The sequence below is a fragment of the Lytechinus variegatus genome, chromosome 7 (assembly GCF_018143015.1).
Source record: "Lytechinus variegatus isolate NC3 chromosome 7, Lvar_3.0, whole genome shotgun sequence".
NCBI lineage: Eukaryota > Metazoa > Echinodermata > Echinoidea > Temnopleuroida > Toxopneustidae > Lytechinus > Lytechinus variegatus.
The window spans coordinates 32,623,342-32,640,492 of record NC_054746.1 but is presented as its reverse complement, the minus strand read 5'-3'; the positions used below and the strand labels follow the sequence as shown (position 1 = coordinate 32,640,492).

The 17,151-nt window shown below is 34.1% G+C and overlaps 1 protein-coding gene across 1 annotated transcript; it reads right to left on the bottom strand.

Annotated features, from left to right (window-relative positions):
- Nucleotides 1–7,327: 7,327 nt before the first annotated feature.
- On the bottom strand, nucleotides 7,328–12,025 carry LOC121419045 (trafficking protein particle complex subunit 6b-like). The gene is made up of 5 exons (XM_041613325.1): nucleotides 11,862–12,025; nucleotides 9,804–9,983; nucleotides 9,560–9,643; nucleotides 8,510–8,603; nucleotides 7,328–7,999 (listed from the first exon to the last, which is right to left on the bottom strand). Exons 1-5 carry the CDS (start codon nucleotides 11,940–11,942, stop codon nucleotides 7,968–7,970), a joined length of 471 nt encoding a protein of 156 aa, XP_041469259.1. The 5' UTR covers nucleotides 11,943–12,025; the 3' UTR covers nucleotides 7,328–7,967.
- Between the last annotated feature and the right edge of the window lie 5,126 nt (nucleotides 12,026–17,151).

The following is a 17,151-nucleotide window of genomic DNA, read 5'->3' as shown; positions in this document are numbered from 1 at the left end:
GGCACATCTAAACCACCAAAAATTTCCCAGTTATCGTTCAGTCCTGGACTGATTGTGAAAGACGAAATCTTAAGCTGTTTAATGATAACCCAGTAGCCTTATATATTTCTGTATGAAAAGGAATAATATCCCGTCATACAGAATGTTACTTTTGAGGAAAGGATGTTATAAGTTTGTTATCTATTCAAGCATTCTGTCTAATACCGCAATGGACAGGTTTGGAGAACTTTCTGTATTCATTTGATTGTCTTAAAATTTTGCATACTAAGCATATCCTGTTCACAAGTTTCTTTCTTAACACAGGCAAAAAAATAACAGATTGTTTAAAAGTACAATTTTGGTGAAAAAGATAAGAAATCTTGGCAGTAAACGCCACAGTATTGCATGCCAAAAACATTTGTCAATTCAAGAAGAGGTTTAAAAATAGGTATTTATGAAGCTCACCATTTTATGATATACAGCTTTGTACTAATTTATTTGTATTTTTATTCAAGAATGATAATGCCTCTCATTATTCTGTCAATTTCAGATCAATATTCTTGCCCTATTAATATGGATGTTGGGTTAAATTTTAAATTGTATGTCTATTTCCGTTTTTAACCCCACACTAGAAAAGTGGAAGAGGAGGAGGGGGCAGCAGGAATCAATCAGGGAAGGGTCAGAGAAGGAACCAACAGGGTCAATCAAGGGGTCAACAGAGAGGATTAGACTTCTATTTCTCCAATCCAAACCAGAGGTGAAATACGCATTCTCACTTGAGATCTACTAATGACTTGAATAGAAAGTTTAATGCATGCCTGTGTACAAGAGATTTGAATATCGGAGCATCTGATTTCCACTGACTCTCAGGAATCAACGTACATTTGAGTAACTAAATATAATACTTGTTAATATTTATTTTATTTTTCTTCAGTGTAAAGCAAATTTCACTTGAAAATTCTTGTACTTAATTACCCTTTTAAACAATAGCTCAGTCAGTAGAGTGGGGGTTTCGGATTTCGGTGACCCGGGTTCGATTCCCAAAAGATGCGCTAGTGCCCTTTGGTAAGGTATTTATCCTCATTACCAGGTCCCTCGGAGAGGACCTTAAGCCGTTGGTCCCCTGGTTGCTTGTTCACAGGCATTCGTTCTTTCTTAGCAGTCAGGTAAAACAAACTCGATATAATATAACAAAGTGATTTCAAAATATAATATAGCTCTTATATTGGATTACAAATGTGCTGAATTAAACTCGTACTCTAGATCAAGTTAACCTCTGAAGGGATAGTAACATGTGGAATACAGGGTACTTCTTTTACCTAGGTAAAAGCGTTTGTTGAACATTAATGTCTTGCCAAATCTGTAGGTATACATGTGTGTTCGGTTATAATAACTTCTGCAATCTTGATATTTGAGTTGAGAGCCAGAAGGGTCTTTTTGTTCAACATTCTATGGTGTCATGGAAGATAACTGTTAAATATATCATTGTTATCGTTAAGCTTACATTTTACCTGTATTCATTATGTGATTATGAAAATCAATTCATCTTTTAATAATTGACTACCAAGAGGGAAATTTGGTTCAGGGTGTAATAGATAGAGAGGGGAATAATAGTCATGAATATTCTAATTCGTAAAGTATATTACATTATCAAAGCTTACGTAATATACTGTGACTTCAGTATTCACCATAAGAAATCCATAAGATAATAATGATACAATTTCTTGGTATAATGTTAAATTGACACACCATGTCTTGTAGATATACAAGTTAAGTTACTATTACTACAAGTATGTACTGTAAGGTCAACAAATTTTGCTCGTCAATCTGTGCAAATGTATAATCCTTGAAATGTAAAGAATATTAAATATACTCATTATAAATCTATTTGAAACAAATGTTGTAAATAGTAGAAGAAAAAAAAGCTGGCTTTTTTGATGAGGATTAAGGCTGAGGTTTTAGAGACTGTTGAAAGCAGATGTGTGATATATGTGCATTAACAGATGGTACTGTGCTGTGGTATATGGAGCTTGTCTGCGGTTTACAAGTTTGACTCAAGACATTTCCTAGGGTTACTTTTTTTGAGATGTATGAAATAGACAAAGGTTTTTGCATTGAAGAATGAATTTATGTTGATTATATCTCATTTTCCTAGACACTGAAAAGAAAATGCAATTTGAATATATATACATGCAAATGATAAGGCATGATTAGGCTTGACTGTACATTCAATGCCCTTGTAAAGAACCATTATATACATGCCTAATGTACCTGTGTTTCCAACTTTCAACAAAGGCATCTTCGACAAATGACTATCTGTTTAAGTGTGTGACATTAAATATGTGTGCCCTTTTTTCATGAACAGTATTCTTTTACTCAAAATATAACCAATAAATTATTCAACTCAGGTGTAATTATATTTTTATAGAACTTTTTAAGTTCATATATTTTCTTTGTCTTTTGAAAGTTTTGGGGAGAGAAGTAATGTCATGTTATTCATTCAGAGCTGCCAAATCTTGTTGGAAAGTTATAAAATCTTTGTTTTTTATTTATTTTTCAAGTTATAATCCTATGTCTCTTTAAAATTTTGAAAAACAAACCAAAAATCCTCATTCTCACAAGTTTGAATTATCTTTCAAGGGGGAAGTCCTATATTAGTGTCTTAATAATTTTCCTGTTACTTTGGATAAAATCATAATTGGCAGCTCTGTTCAATGCAGGAATATAAGAAATTCAGCAGATTTCATGTTCTCATGCATGTGTTGAATATGTCATTGTGTCCTGTTGATAATACTAGGGGTTGATTTTAATAATGAATGTGTGTACTTTTCCTTTTTGTAAGCGAATACAATCTTGACTTAGAAAGTTGTATACCGGTAATCGTGTAAGTAATAATTGAAAAGTGTGCTACCAATGAGGTTCATTTCTTGTAATCTCATATTTTTTAAGATTATGAAGTTAAATGCCAAGTTAAAAAAATCATGATTTACATTAATCTAAAAAGAAAATGAAGGTGTTTGAAATTTTCATGTTTGTTATGTGCCTGGTCACAATTGCTTGTGTTGAATGGTGTGTGTGATACATTGACTTTGTGGTTCTCCATGATTAGATGACCGAATGTTTTGAATAAAAAATATAAAATCAAATACAATGTAGAAATTGTGTCTGTTTCTTTTTTTTTTTTTGTTTTTTTTTTGTTATTGGTATTGGTGTAGTGTAATATGTTTATCAGTATGTGAGTAAAGAATTTTTGAGAAATGTGATATACATGTTAACCCCTCAAAAAAGTTCCACAACTCTAGTTTGAAGGGTCATACCTTTCTTATTGCTCCATTATGTTAATGTAGTGTCCTTGAAACTAATGATTATTCTTCTCAAATTTTTTCTGAAGTATTATTTCTTATGCTTATGTAATCGTGAAATGTTCAGTCTTGATTAACCCTATCTAGGCCGGGGTATTTTGGGAGTTCATATGGCTGGGGGGGAGGCCTTGAGATCTCGGCCGTCGACCTCGCCGAAAATGGGCACGCGGTTTGCCTAGGACATAATCTACAAAATTGTATAGTAATTTATTTCATGCGAATCGCTACTAAGTGATTATGCTAATTTATTCTTAATTAGTATGCGAAATCATACTTTTTCCTCTAACTCCCTAAATAAAGCTCCAAATGTACTAATTTTTGGTATAGAAACTCTTTGTGGTGTCCTTAGCAAGTGTACATGAAAAAAATGAGATATCAAATCATTTTCTTATGTATTATATTGTTTTTTTTTCAATTTCTTATGTATTTCTTTGTTTTTTTACCTTTTGTTCATTGTTTTTTTCAATGAAATTTCTTGGGGACTCTTCTGAGATCATAAAAAGCATAAAATAAATACATTTAGACCAGCAAAACTAAAAATAATCACACATTTATGAATTATGGTTGAAAACACAGTTTGCATTGACTCTGTACACAAAACCACGTTTTTGAGCAATTTTTGGTCTGAAATACACTTACATAATGTTGCGTAATTTCGGAACCACGTACCTGGGTGACGCAAAATTTGTCTCAAAAGTTGCGCAAGACTTGACAGTAAAAAGTCAGTGAGTGGGGTGGTCAAAACTTTTCATGCGGTGAAAATATTGCACAATTCGTTGAGGGGGCCTTCGAGGCCCCCCCCCCCCCCGGCCTAGATAGGGTTAATATGCAAGAATGTAAAAATTAAATGTTGCAAAGTGTATTGTATTGCGCAGAGAATTTGAAAATGGACTGACTTTGGATGATGCTGAATTGCCGATGGATGAAAGTCCACTCATGGTGTATTCTCAATTCAACAAATACCCTCAACACAGCCAAAGTTTATTGACATTAAATAACCTGTGATCTTGGTCATCTGACCTTAAACGCGCAAGGATATTAAGGGACACATGGTTGCCCTTCTGTCCGAGTTTCATGAACTAGATCCATAAACTGTTCAAGTTACGACAATTCCACAAATACCCCAACTTTTTACCAAAGTTTGTTTGAAACTAAATGACCTTTGACTTTGGTCATGTGACCTGAAACTCTGACATGATGTTCATGTATACTTGATTGCTCTTATGTCCAAGTTTCATGAACTAGGTCCACATACTTTCTAAGTTATGATTTCAAAAACTTAACCTTGGTTAAGATTTCAATGTTGACGCCACTGCTGGATAAGAAGCACCTAATAGTCAAAATAGACAAAAACAAGTGTTTGTTTTAGTATGTTCATTTTCAAATTAATTACTTTTTCATTGATCGCAGTTATCAATTTTGTCCAGGATTGAACATCAAAATATATGTTCCAGCTACTGTTGTAATCAAAATTGCAAATAATTGGAAATGAAAATGGAATCTCCAGAGCTTCATATACTAAGTGATCATTCATCTCACAAGAATTTTAATGACACTCACTGGCCTTTTGAAGTCAGGTTTAACTTAGACCACGTTCTAACTCTGTGCTAAAATTATGGGGAGCCAAAAAATCTGTTTATATTGTATAAATGTTAACAATTTTGTTTCATTTTTCTGTCATAATGAAGAAATATACTTCAGTTGTCATTCCCAGACAATTATGAACGATTTGAATGCCACATGAGTTAATAAATTGAATGTGTACTGTAAGGGGTTTGTGCTCCAATTAGCTTTCCATCATTAAACCAGGGTTTGATTTAAACCAAAGTTCAGAATGCAGGCCATTTTGTCTTAAACTCTTGTACTGTAGGAAAAGTGAGTATAACTCTCATTCTGTCAGACACAAATTTGTCTACTTTGGACAATGTCGATTCATTAACAAGTATTATGAATCAAGTACCATAGTTATTTCTATGAAGTGACCAGAATTTTAAGACTCCTTGAACTAGTATACCACAAATTTTGTAGTTTCATCACTGTATCTAATGGGTGTTCTTCCCAACGATCTGTATTTGTAGTAAAATCTGAAATAAACTAATGACCATGATTTTTGTGTGAGAAGGGGAAGATAAGGGTTGTATTACTACATAGCTATGAAAGAAATTTTTGGAAGACCAGGGAAACTAGTTAATAATTTGCAGACAATCAAATCCAAGAACAGTTAAGAAAAAAACAATCTCTTTAGCAGAGAACCTATAAGAGTTGCTAAATGTCTGCATGCTGTATCAATTTGATCGGGATTTCAACCCAACAATATTAATTTATTTCATTTACACTAAAAATCTTTTGCAATCAAAAACGTGTAGTAGGATGGTCTTGGCTGAAAATATTTATATCTCAATAAATAGAGTAAAATTCACAGAGCAAAATGCTGAAAATTTCATTAAATTCGGATAACAAATAAAGTTATTGAATTTTAAAGATAGTCCATAGTTATTTCTATATAGGCATGTCTTCATGAATAATCATTACTTCTTTTGTATTTTATTATATGAAATCAGTTTTTCAAAATTTTTCTACCAAGAACTAAAACAACGGGATTGACAACTGATTAAGTGCATTAGTTATTTATTGCCACAACTTATTTCCTCAGCTCGCTAATGGAGACACATCATTTACACATGTATGAAAAAATGAAAGAATTATGATTTCATGTAATAACATAAGAAAAAGGAAAGTGGGGATGTGACATCATCAGCCAACCTACCGGGTAATAAATATTCATGATGATGTGCATATGACTGTTTTCAGAAAATGATGAATTCTAAAATTCAATAACTTCGTTATTTGTTATCCGATTTTGATGAAATTTTTAGCATTGTGCTCTGTGAATTTTACTCTATTTATTTAGATATATTTTCATCCCGGACCATCCCTTTAACTCCACTTCATTATATTAAGTGTCATTTGTTGATACTAATTCCATACCAGCACATTAGATCTAAATTTTCTAACAAGAAAGAATGTTCAAAGCGTTATCAAGTTTTGACATTCTCACAAGTCCATAGTTCATGTATGCAATCATCTGAAACTCTTGGACAGAAATATACAGAAGTAACTTGAATAACATTTTGTGATTCCTTGATCCTTTATTACATATATTGTATTATCATCATACATGTATGAATATTTACAGATACATGCTACCTCAAACGCAATTCCTGAATTCCTAAAAGTAATTTCAACACTGGTTTGAGAATTTAGTTAATGCAGATTTCATTACGGTACATGGTATTTCAAGTGTACATTGAGGATGTCCCAATATTATGTGTCCTTTGTCACAACGAGGGATAGGAGTTCAATTTTCAAGACAGATTTATTGCACAATAATATTTTATCATACCCTCCTCTATATCTAATGATAAATTTAATAATTTTGTATTCTATTCATGGTAACCATCAGGGAAGGGATAATAAATTATAAAAATGAAACTTAAAATGATTTTCATCAGAAAATAGCCCAGGAAAACAAATGTGAGCCCCATTATATTCTGTTGTATCAACGAGATAAAGAGCATTTAAATGCCCTTAAAAATCAAGCACAAATTCTAAATGTGCTCTTCTCATTGGTTGAAATCCAAGTTTGATTTTTAGGCCGTTGCACAAAAGTTACTATCATAGTAACGTCGCCATCCAAAGGTAACTGCCATGGTAACAATCCTAATCAGCCAATCAGAATCAAGGATTTCAGGGAAGATACCATTGGATGGAAAAGATACTATAATAGTAACCTTTATGCAACAGGGCCCTTGAGTTGCATTTGATTGAAACTTTTTTTTTAATGTAACCCAGATATCAATTCATTTTATCATCTAATCATGTCAGTATCAAGAAAACTGATCAGGGGGCGTTTCATGAAAGGACTTGTCAGACGTATTATCCGACAAGTCCCATTTTATCCGACAGTTACCATAGGAACAGTGCCTCTCAGCCAATCAAAATCATGGAAAGATGTCAGATCTGACAACTTGTCAGATGAAAATATTGATGAAACGCTCCCCCAATGTCCAAAACTGAGCCCATATTAGTTGTCTGATAACAACTTTGATAAAGGTTCTAGCATTTCAATTTTCACAAATTCTGTAGAATTCAGAGCTTCATGGAGATGACTGCAACTTGCTACAACTCCAGTTGCAAGATAATAATCCTGATGTCCGATTCAACAAAACATGAAATGACAATGTGGTAGTCATTATGACTATACCAAGCAATAGTCACTCGGATGATAAATTAGAGTAGAGTGGCAACTGCCTAAGTTGGTCATATCCTCTTGTCAAGTTTCACAGCTAATTGCCTACTGGAACTGTGGGTCCATGTATACAAAGTCTCTGGCAATTACAGAACATTGAAGTCAATGAGTTTACATCGTGCTAAATTCCATTTTTTATCTACTGAGCCAGTAAACCAAGTCCAGATAGAACATCGGAAGACCCAATGCCATGCCATAATGCTCAGTCATGGTATGATCTATATATACATATTCTGAGTCAACAGCACTGTCCAGGCTTCATCCTTGGCCCTTTACATAAAGAATCCAGACACGGCGAGCCACTGATTGATGCTATGTTATGTCCTCTGAATCATGATCTGAAATTTACCTGCAAGTCAAAATAACATCCAAGGATTACATGAAAGAGTAAGGCATGACTTCTTATACAGGTAGATACATTCCACCTTGACACATAGCATAGATATCATTATCAAAAGGCCCACTTATCCCTCATCAACCTTTTACAATGTCTTTGTCCTAGCAGATATGATTTATGGTTTTGACATCATGATTAATTCAAGTTTTTAAGATTTGCTGTGAAATTTTTAATCATCTAGCACCATTAGTGTGCTTAATGCCTGACATTAATCTTGAACAATGCTACATACCATTCACATTTGCCTTATATCTGCAGCAAGAATGAAATATGAAACAATTCCCTTTCAAATGCATGAAAATAAAGTATGTCCCACTGAATACCATTTTATATTTCCAAAATGGGTAATTTTGGATTAACTTGAATGAACAAATATCTTAAAGAATATTAAAACTGGTTACTACAGAGAAGATGAATTTAATAACATTAATCTAGAATTAGCCAGTAGATGATCGTACTTACATGCTGGCATCGTGCTGACTTCTGCCGTCACGACACAGTTGACTCCTAAGTTTGCCAGACCACCTCGTATCAAACCACATGGGAATGCTAAGTACTGTTCAGTGGTAGGAAAAGGAGAGGAAAGAAAATATGATTGACTTTACGACTATTGCACTGTATTTTCTTCTTTTTTTTAATGAATGCAAACAGAACATTTCAGCCATCAATTTTTTTTGACAATCTAGTGATCTCATCTGGACTATAAATACATAGATGTATAACAAATGATTTGATTGAAAATGGATTGCTCACCAATTGGTAAAATAAAGAAAGCCTTTATGCCCATATTTTTTCCAAGATGTAATATAACGTGCTTGATTGTGTTGCTCATCAGTCTGGTTGTTTTTTATTTCTTGTTTTTTCTAGCATTGGATTTTTAGTAGGTCTTCATTCTTTTCATGTTTGCTTGCTTTACTATGCAATAGTCAACTAAAAATAATAAAACAAAGTTGGAAAAGTGAATGTTCATATAAATTTTAAATGCTTTTTAACATAGTTATTGCTGTTTATAACTTTTTAACTTCAGCTTCAATTGGGAAAAAATAACTAAGGATATTTGCAGCCATATCTGATAAGTGAAACAGTCAATTGGAAAAGTATATAAGGCCTACTGAAAACTTATCCCACACTTATTCTTGACTTCAACACATTCAAACAACATGTTATTTGAACAGATTTACTATGGTATCCAGTCTGCTGTGTGCCTACTTTACTTACTATTTACTTTCTTTCTAGTCTGCAGGCAGAGACCTTTGAAACTCAAACCTAAAAGTAGGTCTTGAGACTAGTTTAAGAGCTAAAATTTGCTCATCCATTCAGCACCTGGTAGGTTTCGAATTCAGATCATTTTTCTTTTTCACCAAATCAAGATATGTGCTGACAAATTACAATGTATCTATGATTGCATACATGTAGTCACAATGGTGAGCACATGCTCCCTACCATACCCTAAAGGTCTTTGGAGATGTGACAAGATATGCTTTTGACTAATAAATGACAAACTTCTCTTACCCGTGGTGCTGATTCAATATACTGTTTGCCAGAGGACATCTGAGTGAGCAGTCTGAATTTGTTATCTTGCAAAACATACACCCCCTGTGACATGAGAAAATAAAAGATTGATTAATAATTATACCAAGCTTAAAGTCATATGGAATATATGGTGTGAATTCATTTCCATTATAAATACAAGTTCAAATTAAACCACTAGAAGAAATACTTCATGAAGATAATTATTTGTAAGATCCCCCTTTACCTGATGGTTTGTTCTGAGATTGTCAACCTGCTTCTTGTAGACCCCATTCCATAGATCCTTGCACACAAATTTGATGATGTCCAGCTCACTGCTGAATCGAGGGCTGTCTCTCGTGAACTTCTCAATCAGACTTTGGCCCACTCGATAACCCATCTGCTCTAGCTTGGAAATCACTTTATCCTGAAATAATTGCAAGGCAGAAACAATCACAGTAACGTCTCTAGAGTATGGAGGCAATTGATTACAACAGAATCAGGAATGCAATTTTAGATTTATTGTACTTTAAATAGTTTCAAATTGGTTGCATGCATTGCTTGAAACATTGCATATGCTCACTACGATCCATTTTGCTAATTTCACCAAATAGTTATATGTGCACATCTAGATCAGTAATCAAATGACGTTTCTCACGTACTATTTGATTTTCTTGTTTTAAATATGAAATATATTCTCCACATGATGTGAAAACAAAGTCTGACTGCTCCAACTATGGAGTTTTAATTTATACCATAATCTAGTCTCCATATCCATATTACAAAATCTGCAAAAATTGTATATACAAGAGTACAAAAGAAAAAGTGACAATGACTCGGATCTAAATTGTATATTACCACGTTACAGTGGCAAATTGCCCAGTGACTGCGTTCAACTAATAGCCCAGCTCTGCTCCGTGATTCAGAGACCACTGATTGGTTCTTTGAAATGAGTGATTTCAATTTCAGAGTTCGTAGCTAGAAAAGTTTGTACCGAGCTCGGTTCACAGGAACGATACCGTTAGCGCTTCGATAGCCTATGACATCACGCCTCTACGTTGCTGATCATCTTAACTTTACGTGAGAACTTCTCAACAACGAAAGTGAAAGTGGGGAGAAATTTAAGTAAATCACATTTCACAGAATGCAAAGGCTGAAAATAATTCAAAAATCCAAAATAATGTTGTCTAGTCATGTGTAACAGTATAACAAGGCTCTAATGATTTGCACTCATCTTGTCTGTCAAAATCTAATTTTACGAGGATGTTTCAGCCTGTTCACTGTTTGTGGGCTTCCAAACACCACACCAACACCGAACTTGAAATCACGATTTTCCCATTCCCTGGGGCACTCATTCTATGAACAAGGTTATGATATAACCTGGGGGTGGTGTTAGTGAATGGGATATTACATGTAGATCGTCGACATCAGCTGTGATGCTCGGTTCAGCAGACATTCAACACCAAAATGCTCGAGTCTCACGCATAATGCGTGAGACTTGGTAGCTCTGTAAAAATGGCGATGTAAACAGACGGGGTAAGTGAACCCTCTTGCTCTTAACTTCTTTCAATAACATAAAACTTGCCAATAGGCAATGTACATAACTTTGGGCGAAAAACAAAAAATAAAATTGGTGATTTAGGTCTAGGTTCAACACGGGTAATCCTGGCCTCCATGGAGAGGCATGTAAAGCAAATCCAGGCGTTAGGGGAGTGATATACGTAGAGTATTAAACTTTCACTCCCCAGACGCCTCCAGGCTAGTTGCCACCCAAATAATATTCCCAAGACGGCGTATTTTACCTTTGTGGTCTGTTCCTTAGACCCCCATTTCAGGGTTTCTTGAGGCACACCTCCATCAAATATAGCCTAGCCCTAATAGGCTAATTTGATTTTGACTGTGCCCCAGCCCCGGAGCTTTTTTTTTTTTTTACTTTAGACATGACTTTTCAATAACAATGATTCTAGGAAATGAAAAAATCTAATGACAATGTCTAATGTCATGAACTGGAATCACATAATAAATTTTTTCCTCTAATTGATGTAGTAAAGAACTGATGACGTAAGCCAAAACTTGTTAATATTTCAGATTAGAGTCTACTAAATAAAAAATATGGAAGATTTCCCCGCGAGTCTCCACTATGTGGTTCACCGGTTCCTTGATCTCGAGCCCCGCCGCCGATACGGGGAAACTCACCGAGGCTAAACGGTAACCCGCACTTGTGGGAGTGGCAGTGCAGTGCCAGTGCATTGCAGTAGCACCAGTGGCAGTGCCCCCCTTTCTTAGACCAAGTGTCATAGTTTACCTTTTCATCTGGGTTTGTTGTTCGCTGCACAAAGTCAACTACTTCCATATGGAGAAAGTCAAAAATAAAATCATCTGCCATTTTCACTGGAGAAAGTAGTTTAAGTTAGAGATAAGAAATTAACTCTGCGATATCCGAGCAAATATCAGCTGACGATAGCCTGCATCTGCTAAATACCAATACCGTACTAGTGATATGTGCATGCATGCGCTTCAGCTATGGATGCTAAACTCCAATTGTGCTAAAACGAAAAGTGGAGGATTTGGGGACCTTGTTTTTGTTTATGGGTATATCTTTGCAATAATTTCAGTCTGTACAAAAAAAAGAAATAACACACAGTTTACACATATAGCTATCTTGTAAACACTGATTACAATTTTTGCTGGAACTAATCAGAATCAACAAATCCCTCCTCAACATTTGAAAGATTCAATTGGTCACTTTCCTGTCATTTTCATATATTCCTTTGTCCTCCTTTTTACAAATGGTTCATATTTTTCATTGCTGATTTTTCACATATCTGGATCATTAAGTTAAATACATGTAGGTCAGTAAATTGCCAATTAGTACACTCATCCAATCACCACATGGCCTACTTTCATTTAGTCTAATGCCATTCTGTCCATGAACACTCTGTCAAACAACCCCGCGGGCAAACAACCATTTGGTCCAATAGCCATTTGGTCTAAGAATCACTTTGTCTGTAGGGGAATGAAACCTTTGGAACAAATAGGCTTGTGTAGAAAAAGAAAAATCAAAGAATAAGAATAAAGAAAGTTTGAGAAAAATCAGACAATAAATGAGAAAGTTATGAGCATTTAAATATTGCAATCACTAATGCTATGGAGATCCTCCCATTGGCAATGCGACAAGGATGTGTGATGTCACTGATGAACAACTTTCCTTTTGGTGGACTATAAAATACCCTCAAAATGTCTCTTTTTGCTTTTTCTTATGATGATACAAACTCTTTATCCATGATGTATTAAAAAAAATATGTATTACATGCCCTCATGTAGAAAGAACACATGATCTCTGGATAGATGTGATAAAAGAGGCAATTCAAGTGAAATATATACTAAAGTAATGGGGAGAGTTGTTCATCAGTGACATCACACATCCTTGTCGCATTGCCAATGGGAGGATCTCCATAGCATTAGTGATTGCAATATTTAAATGCTCATAACTTTCTCATTTATTGTCCGATTTTTCTCAAACTTTTGTTGATCTGTTTCTTTGATTTTTCTGTTTTCACACAAGCTATCTTGTTCCAATGGTTTCATTCTCCTTTAACCATTTTGTCTATGAATATTTCATCTCATGAACCAGTTGGTATATATATTCACTTCATTTTGCACAATTAACATTTAGTCCAATTAGGCCAAATGTATATATGGACTATTGGACCAACTAGTTATCAGGCGAAATAGTGAGTGGACGAATTAGCAATTACACTATGTGGATAGTGGACGAACTGATAGTAGACCAAATGATGAGTTGGCAATAGGACAAATTGGCATTAGACGAATTGAAAATAAACCTGTAGTCTTATATCCGGTCTATAAAATAATATATTCTAGGTATAGCTTACATGATACCACAATCTTTCACTTATTCCAAATAACCTTTTATGACACTACAGTGCGTATCAAAAAAAGTTTACACTTTGAAAAAGCCCTGGGAATTAAAAAATATACAACATGTGGGTAATTTTTTCACATATAATCTTGGGTTTGGGTCTCATCTATCCAATGAAAGTAAAATTTTTGTAAGAATGTTACACTTGAGCGAGCACTGTCCATTTTTGTAAAGCTCGCAGAAATGCTCGTTTTCATGCTGTGTCAATGGGAAAGGGCGAAATCAAAGTTACCCTACGAAACATTTCTCATACATTTCCCTCGCACTTTTAGTCAATTGAAATAAAACGGATACATTCAAGCATTTTGTAACAATTTTGCCATCTAAATTGAAATTTCAACACTTAGTAAGCACAACCTTTACCCTATTTGTGTCAGCTGGATCTGAGGACATAACTGAATCTGAACAAAAGTTTATATCAGACATCTCCAGCATTTTTTTCACCAAGTTTTTATCATTGAAAGTGGGTTTACATTTCATTTTTCATTTAGTACTTTTTCTCCATACTTTTCCCAAGCTTAGCAATGATTAACAAAATGAAAATCAAGCTTAAGCCATTCCATGTAAATCACAGCTCAGTGTAAAGCAAATATCGTCACGATGGCCTCGGTGTGTGGGGGAGTGGGGTGGGGCGAAATGCACTCTTCGAAGTGTTTTTGGCAAAGAAACAAGTCAAACAAGGTAGAAGATATCCTCAAATCAATTTTATTAGTTAAATTCTGTATGTTCTTTATGATTAAGGTCTACTTTTATTCGCATAACTATTTCAAAGTTCTGCGCAAATCATTTTTCACTAACTTTTCAAAAGTAAGTGGTGCTCACTCAAGCGGAAATATTTTTCGACAGTTATACCGTCATTTGCTTTAATGGATCTGTAACAATGTTAAAATGTGGAAAAATCTTCAGCATATTACAAATGTATAATTTTACAGGATTTTTTCAAAGTGTAAACTTTTTTTTGATACGCACAGTATAGGCACCAGTTCCTTCACTATTTTCAGTATTCATACTTTATTTATTGCCACTCAGTGCCCCCAATGCTCTCTCCTTCCCCCCCCCTCTCTCTCCCTCCCCCCTCTCTCCCCTTCTGACATCCTCTTTCCCCCTCTCTCTCTGTCTTAGTATCCTGGTTGTTTTCCCTTTAACTCATTTTCGATGCAACATAACACTTGACCATAAAGCCCTGTAACCCATATTTGAAACTTTCATAAAAACAGAGATATATTATACAAGGGCTATATATTTTCTTTAATCCATCCAATCTTACATAGTTCTATATTGTTGGTCATTTATGGTTTGATATGAATTCAAAATGACTGAATGTGATCAGAAGCTGTATATTGTCTGTCTGACTTATTTTACTTTTGTTTTTCTCCTTTTCTACCTTGTTTGACAATTTGTATAGTAGCATGCACCAATGATATATTGTTTTTTAATATCAAGTGAGCATTAATGTGGCTACTTTGAAAATAAGGCTTGGTAAAATTACCAAAAAAATAAATATAATTCATAAATGATTTAACATCATTTTCATGTTTTATCTTTGTAGATGGTATTTCAAACAACTTCAAGACAATCAATGAAATAATGAAAATAGATCAGATTTGTGATATAAAGGGATGCTTTATTTTAAATCCACTTTACATGATAGTACATGGAATTCCCATGACTCAAGTGAAATTGCACTATTATTAAGTGATCACATAATACAGCTTGGTTGTTCACTCTTCTTCCATTTTCAAAGATGGAATATTGCTTCTTAGTAAATTTGCAAGAAACATTCCAACCTCTTTGGAAATAAAATACATAAAATATCAATACCATTAGGTCAAATAAACAATGAATGAATCACTGGATGACTTTTCTTGAGACTTAGAGTAACACTTCAATTATGAATAACAGATCATACACAGCCTGCATGCATTACTTGCTGCTATGTCAGGTAATCATAAAAGTTGTCTGTAGCAGCATTTACTCAAGAACCAATAGAACATGATTGAGCTGGAATACTTGGAAATCCTACATAATTCCAGTCCCTGCCAGCAGCAACTTTACTCAAAACATATATTCATGAAGTCGTGAACCCTATTTTTCAACAATTTATTTGTGTTTTTTTTTTCTATGATATTCCCAATTAATTGCAAAATACCTAAAGTGAGATATCTACATGCACAGCATGTACAGTGGTGCTAGATGTTAGTGAACCCGACCACAAAATGCACTTCAGCATGATGAGTGTTGAATGAAGTTAACGTCACCTCAAGGTCGGGCGAGCCCAGAGAAACAATCTTTATTGAATATAATATTTTTATCACCTGTCTTCGCTACATAATATCTATAACATGGCAGAACTTGAACACTTTCCAATATTCCAAAAAGACATCAACAAATATCAGCATATCAGTATTAAGCATACCCGAAGCTTATACATGTGCAAAGATAATTAAATATATATTTCACCCAATTCTAAGTGTGCAAAATGTTTTGCTGGAAACAGAAACATTGCTATTTTCCTTATTTTCATACAGCATTTGTGAAATGAACTCCTCTCCAAGTTTTCTTGTCTAGAACCTGTCTCTCAATTCTTAATGTTTTGCATGTCTCTTCACTGAATAATATATTCAGGTTTTTTTTGTCTGCCTAGTAAACACTATATTAATGATTATAATATCAACAAACATTTTGATGTCAGCAAATTCAAATCCCCACTAAAAAAGGAAAATACACTAATAATACTGTGAAGTTCTTTTCACTTGAAAATATTGCAAACTTTTACTATTAATACAAATTGATGAAAGAGTCACACTACATTCTTCTGACCAGGTACACATACATCCATTGTCTTTTCATTAAACTCTTCAATAAAAGCCACTGCTGTTACAAATTCAATCACATATGAGAATTCTGATTACATTTAATGGTATACTGATTCATATTCTTTATCTATATAAAAAAAGAATTTTGAGCCTCTATTTAAATAGCCTTACATGATTAATTAAATCAACAAAAGTCCTAGGATGTCATATTCAAATTGAATTGTAAGCATAAATTTGGCAGAAATGGTAGGTATGATGGTTATTTTAGATTAAAAAACAGAAGCAAAATTTCTGTAGTTGATGGGGTTAAATGTCAACTTATTACCATTGTAGTGATAAATATTGCAAAAATAGTGACAATCATCATTATTACTTTTAATAAATTATACAACTATATATATATATATATATATCTTACATAAACTGAATCGTGTATATTCTTACTGCAGTTTGCGATGTTGAAAATGAAATGCCCACTGAAGAAAATCTACTATTCTGTGATGTCAATGATGGAAAAAAGCACTATTCAATTATTGACGTCACAGATCATGCAATCTCTCGCACACTGTTTAACAAGATGTCTCTACTGGGCAAGTCCCATAAAGGGACGGCGCAGGCACTAATCTGTGTCCTACTGAAATCGTGGCTTCAGGAAAAGTAGGTCAGTCTGCACAGCGCATTATCTATATTTTGGTTCGGAATAAAAAACCTACAAGTACAGGAACTGGATTATCAAGATCTTTTTTTTTACTTACTACAAGTAGGATATTAAACAAATATACCAGGCCTCATTTTGAAAGTATAGAGGGAAATATTCATCCTCATTTGTACTGGCA

Excerpts from the sequence above, each read along its gene's own strand:
- LOC121419045 (XM_041613325.1), bottom strand. The coding sequence starts at position 11,942 with ATGGCAGATGATTTTATTTTTGACTTTCTCCATATGGAAGTAGTTGAC. Across the intron at positions 9,984-11,861 it reads CAACAAACCCAGATGAAAAG|GATAAAGTGATTTCCAAGCT; the intron begins GTAAACTATGAC and ends CAATTATTTCAG. Across the intron at positions 8,604-9,559 it reads ATATTGAATCAGCACCACGG|TACTTAGCATTCCCATGTGG; the intron begins GTAAGAGAAGTT and ends ACCACTGAACAG.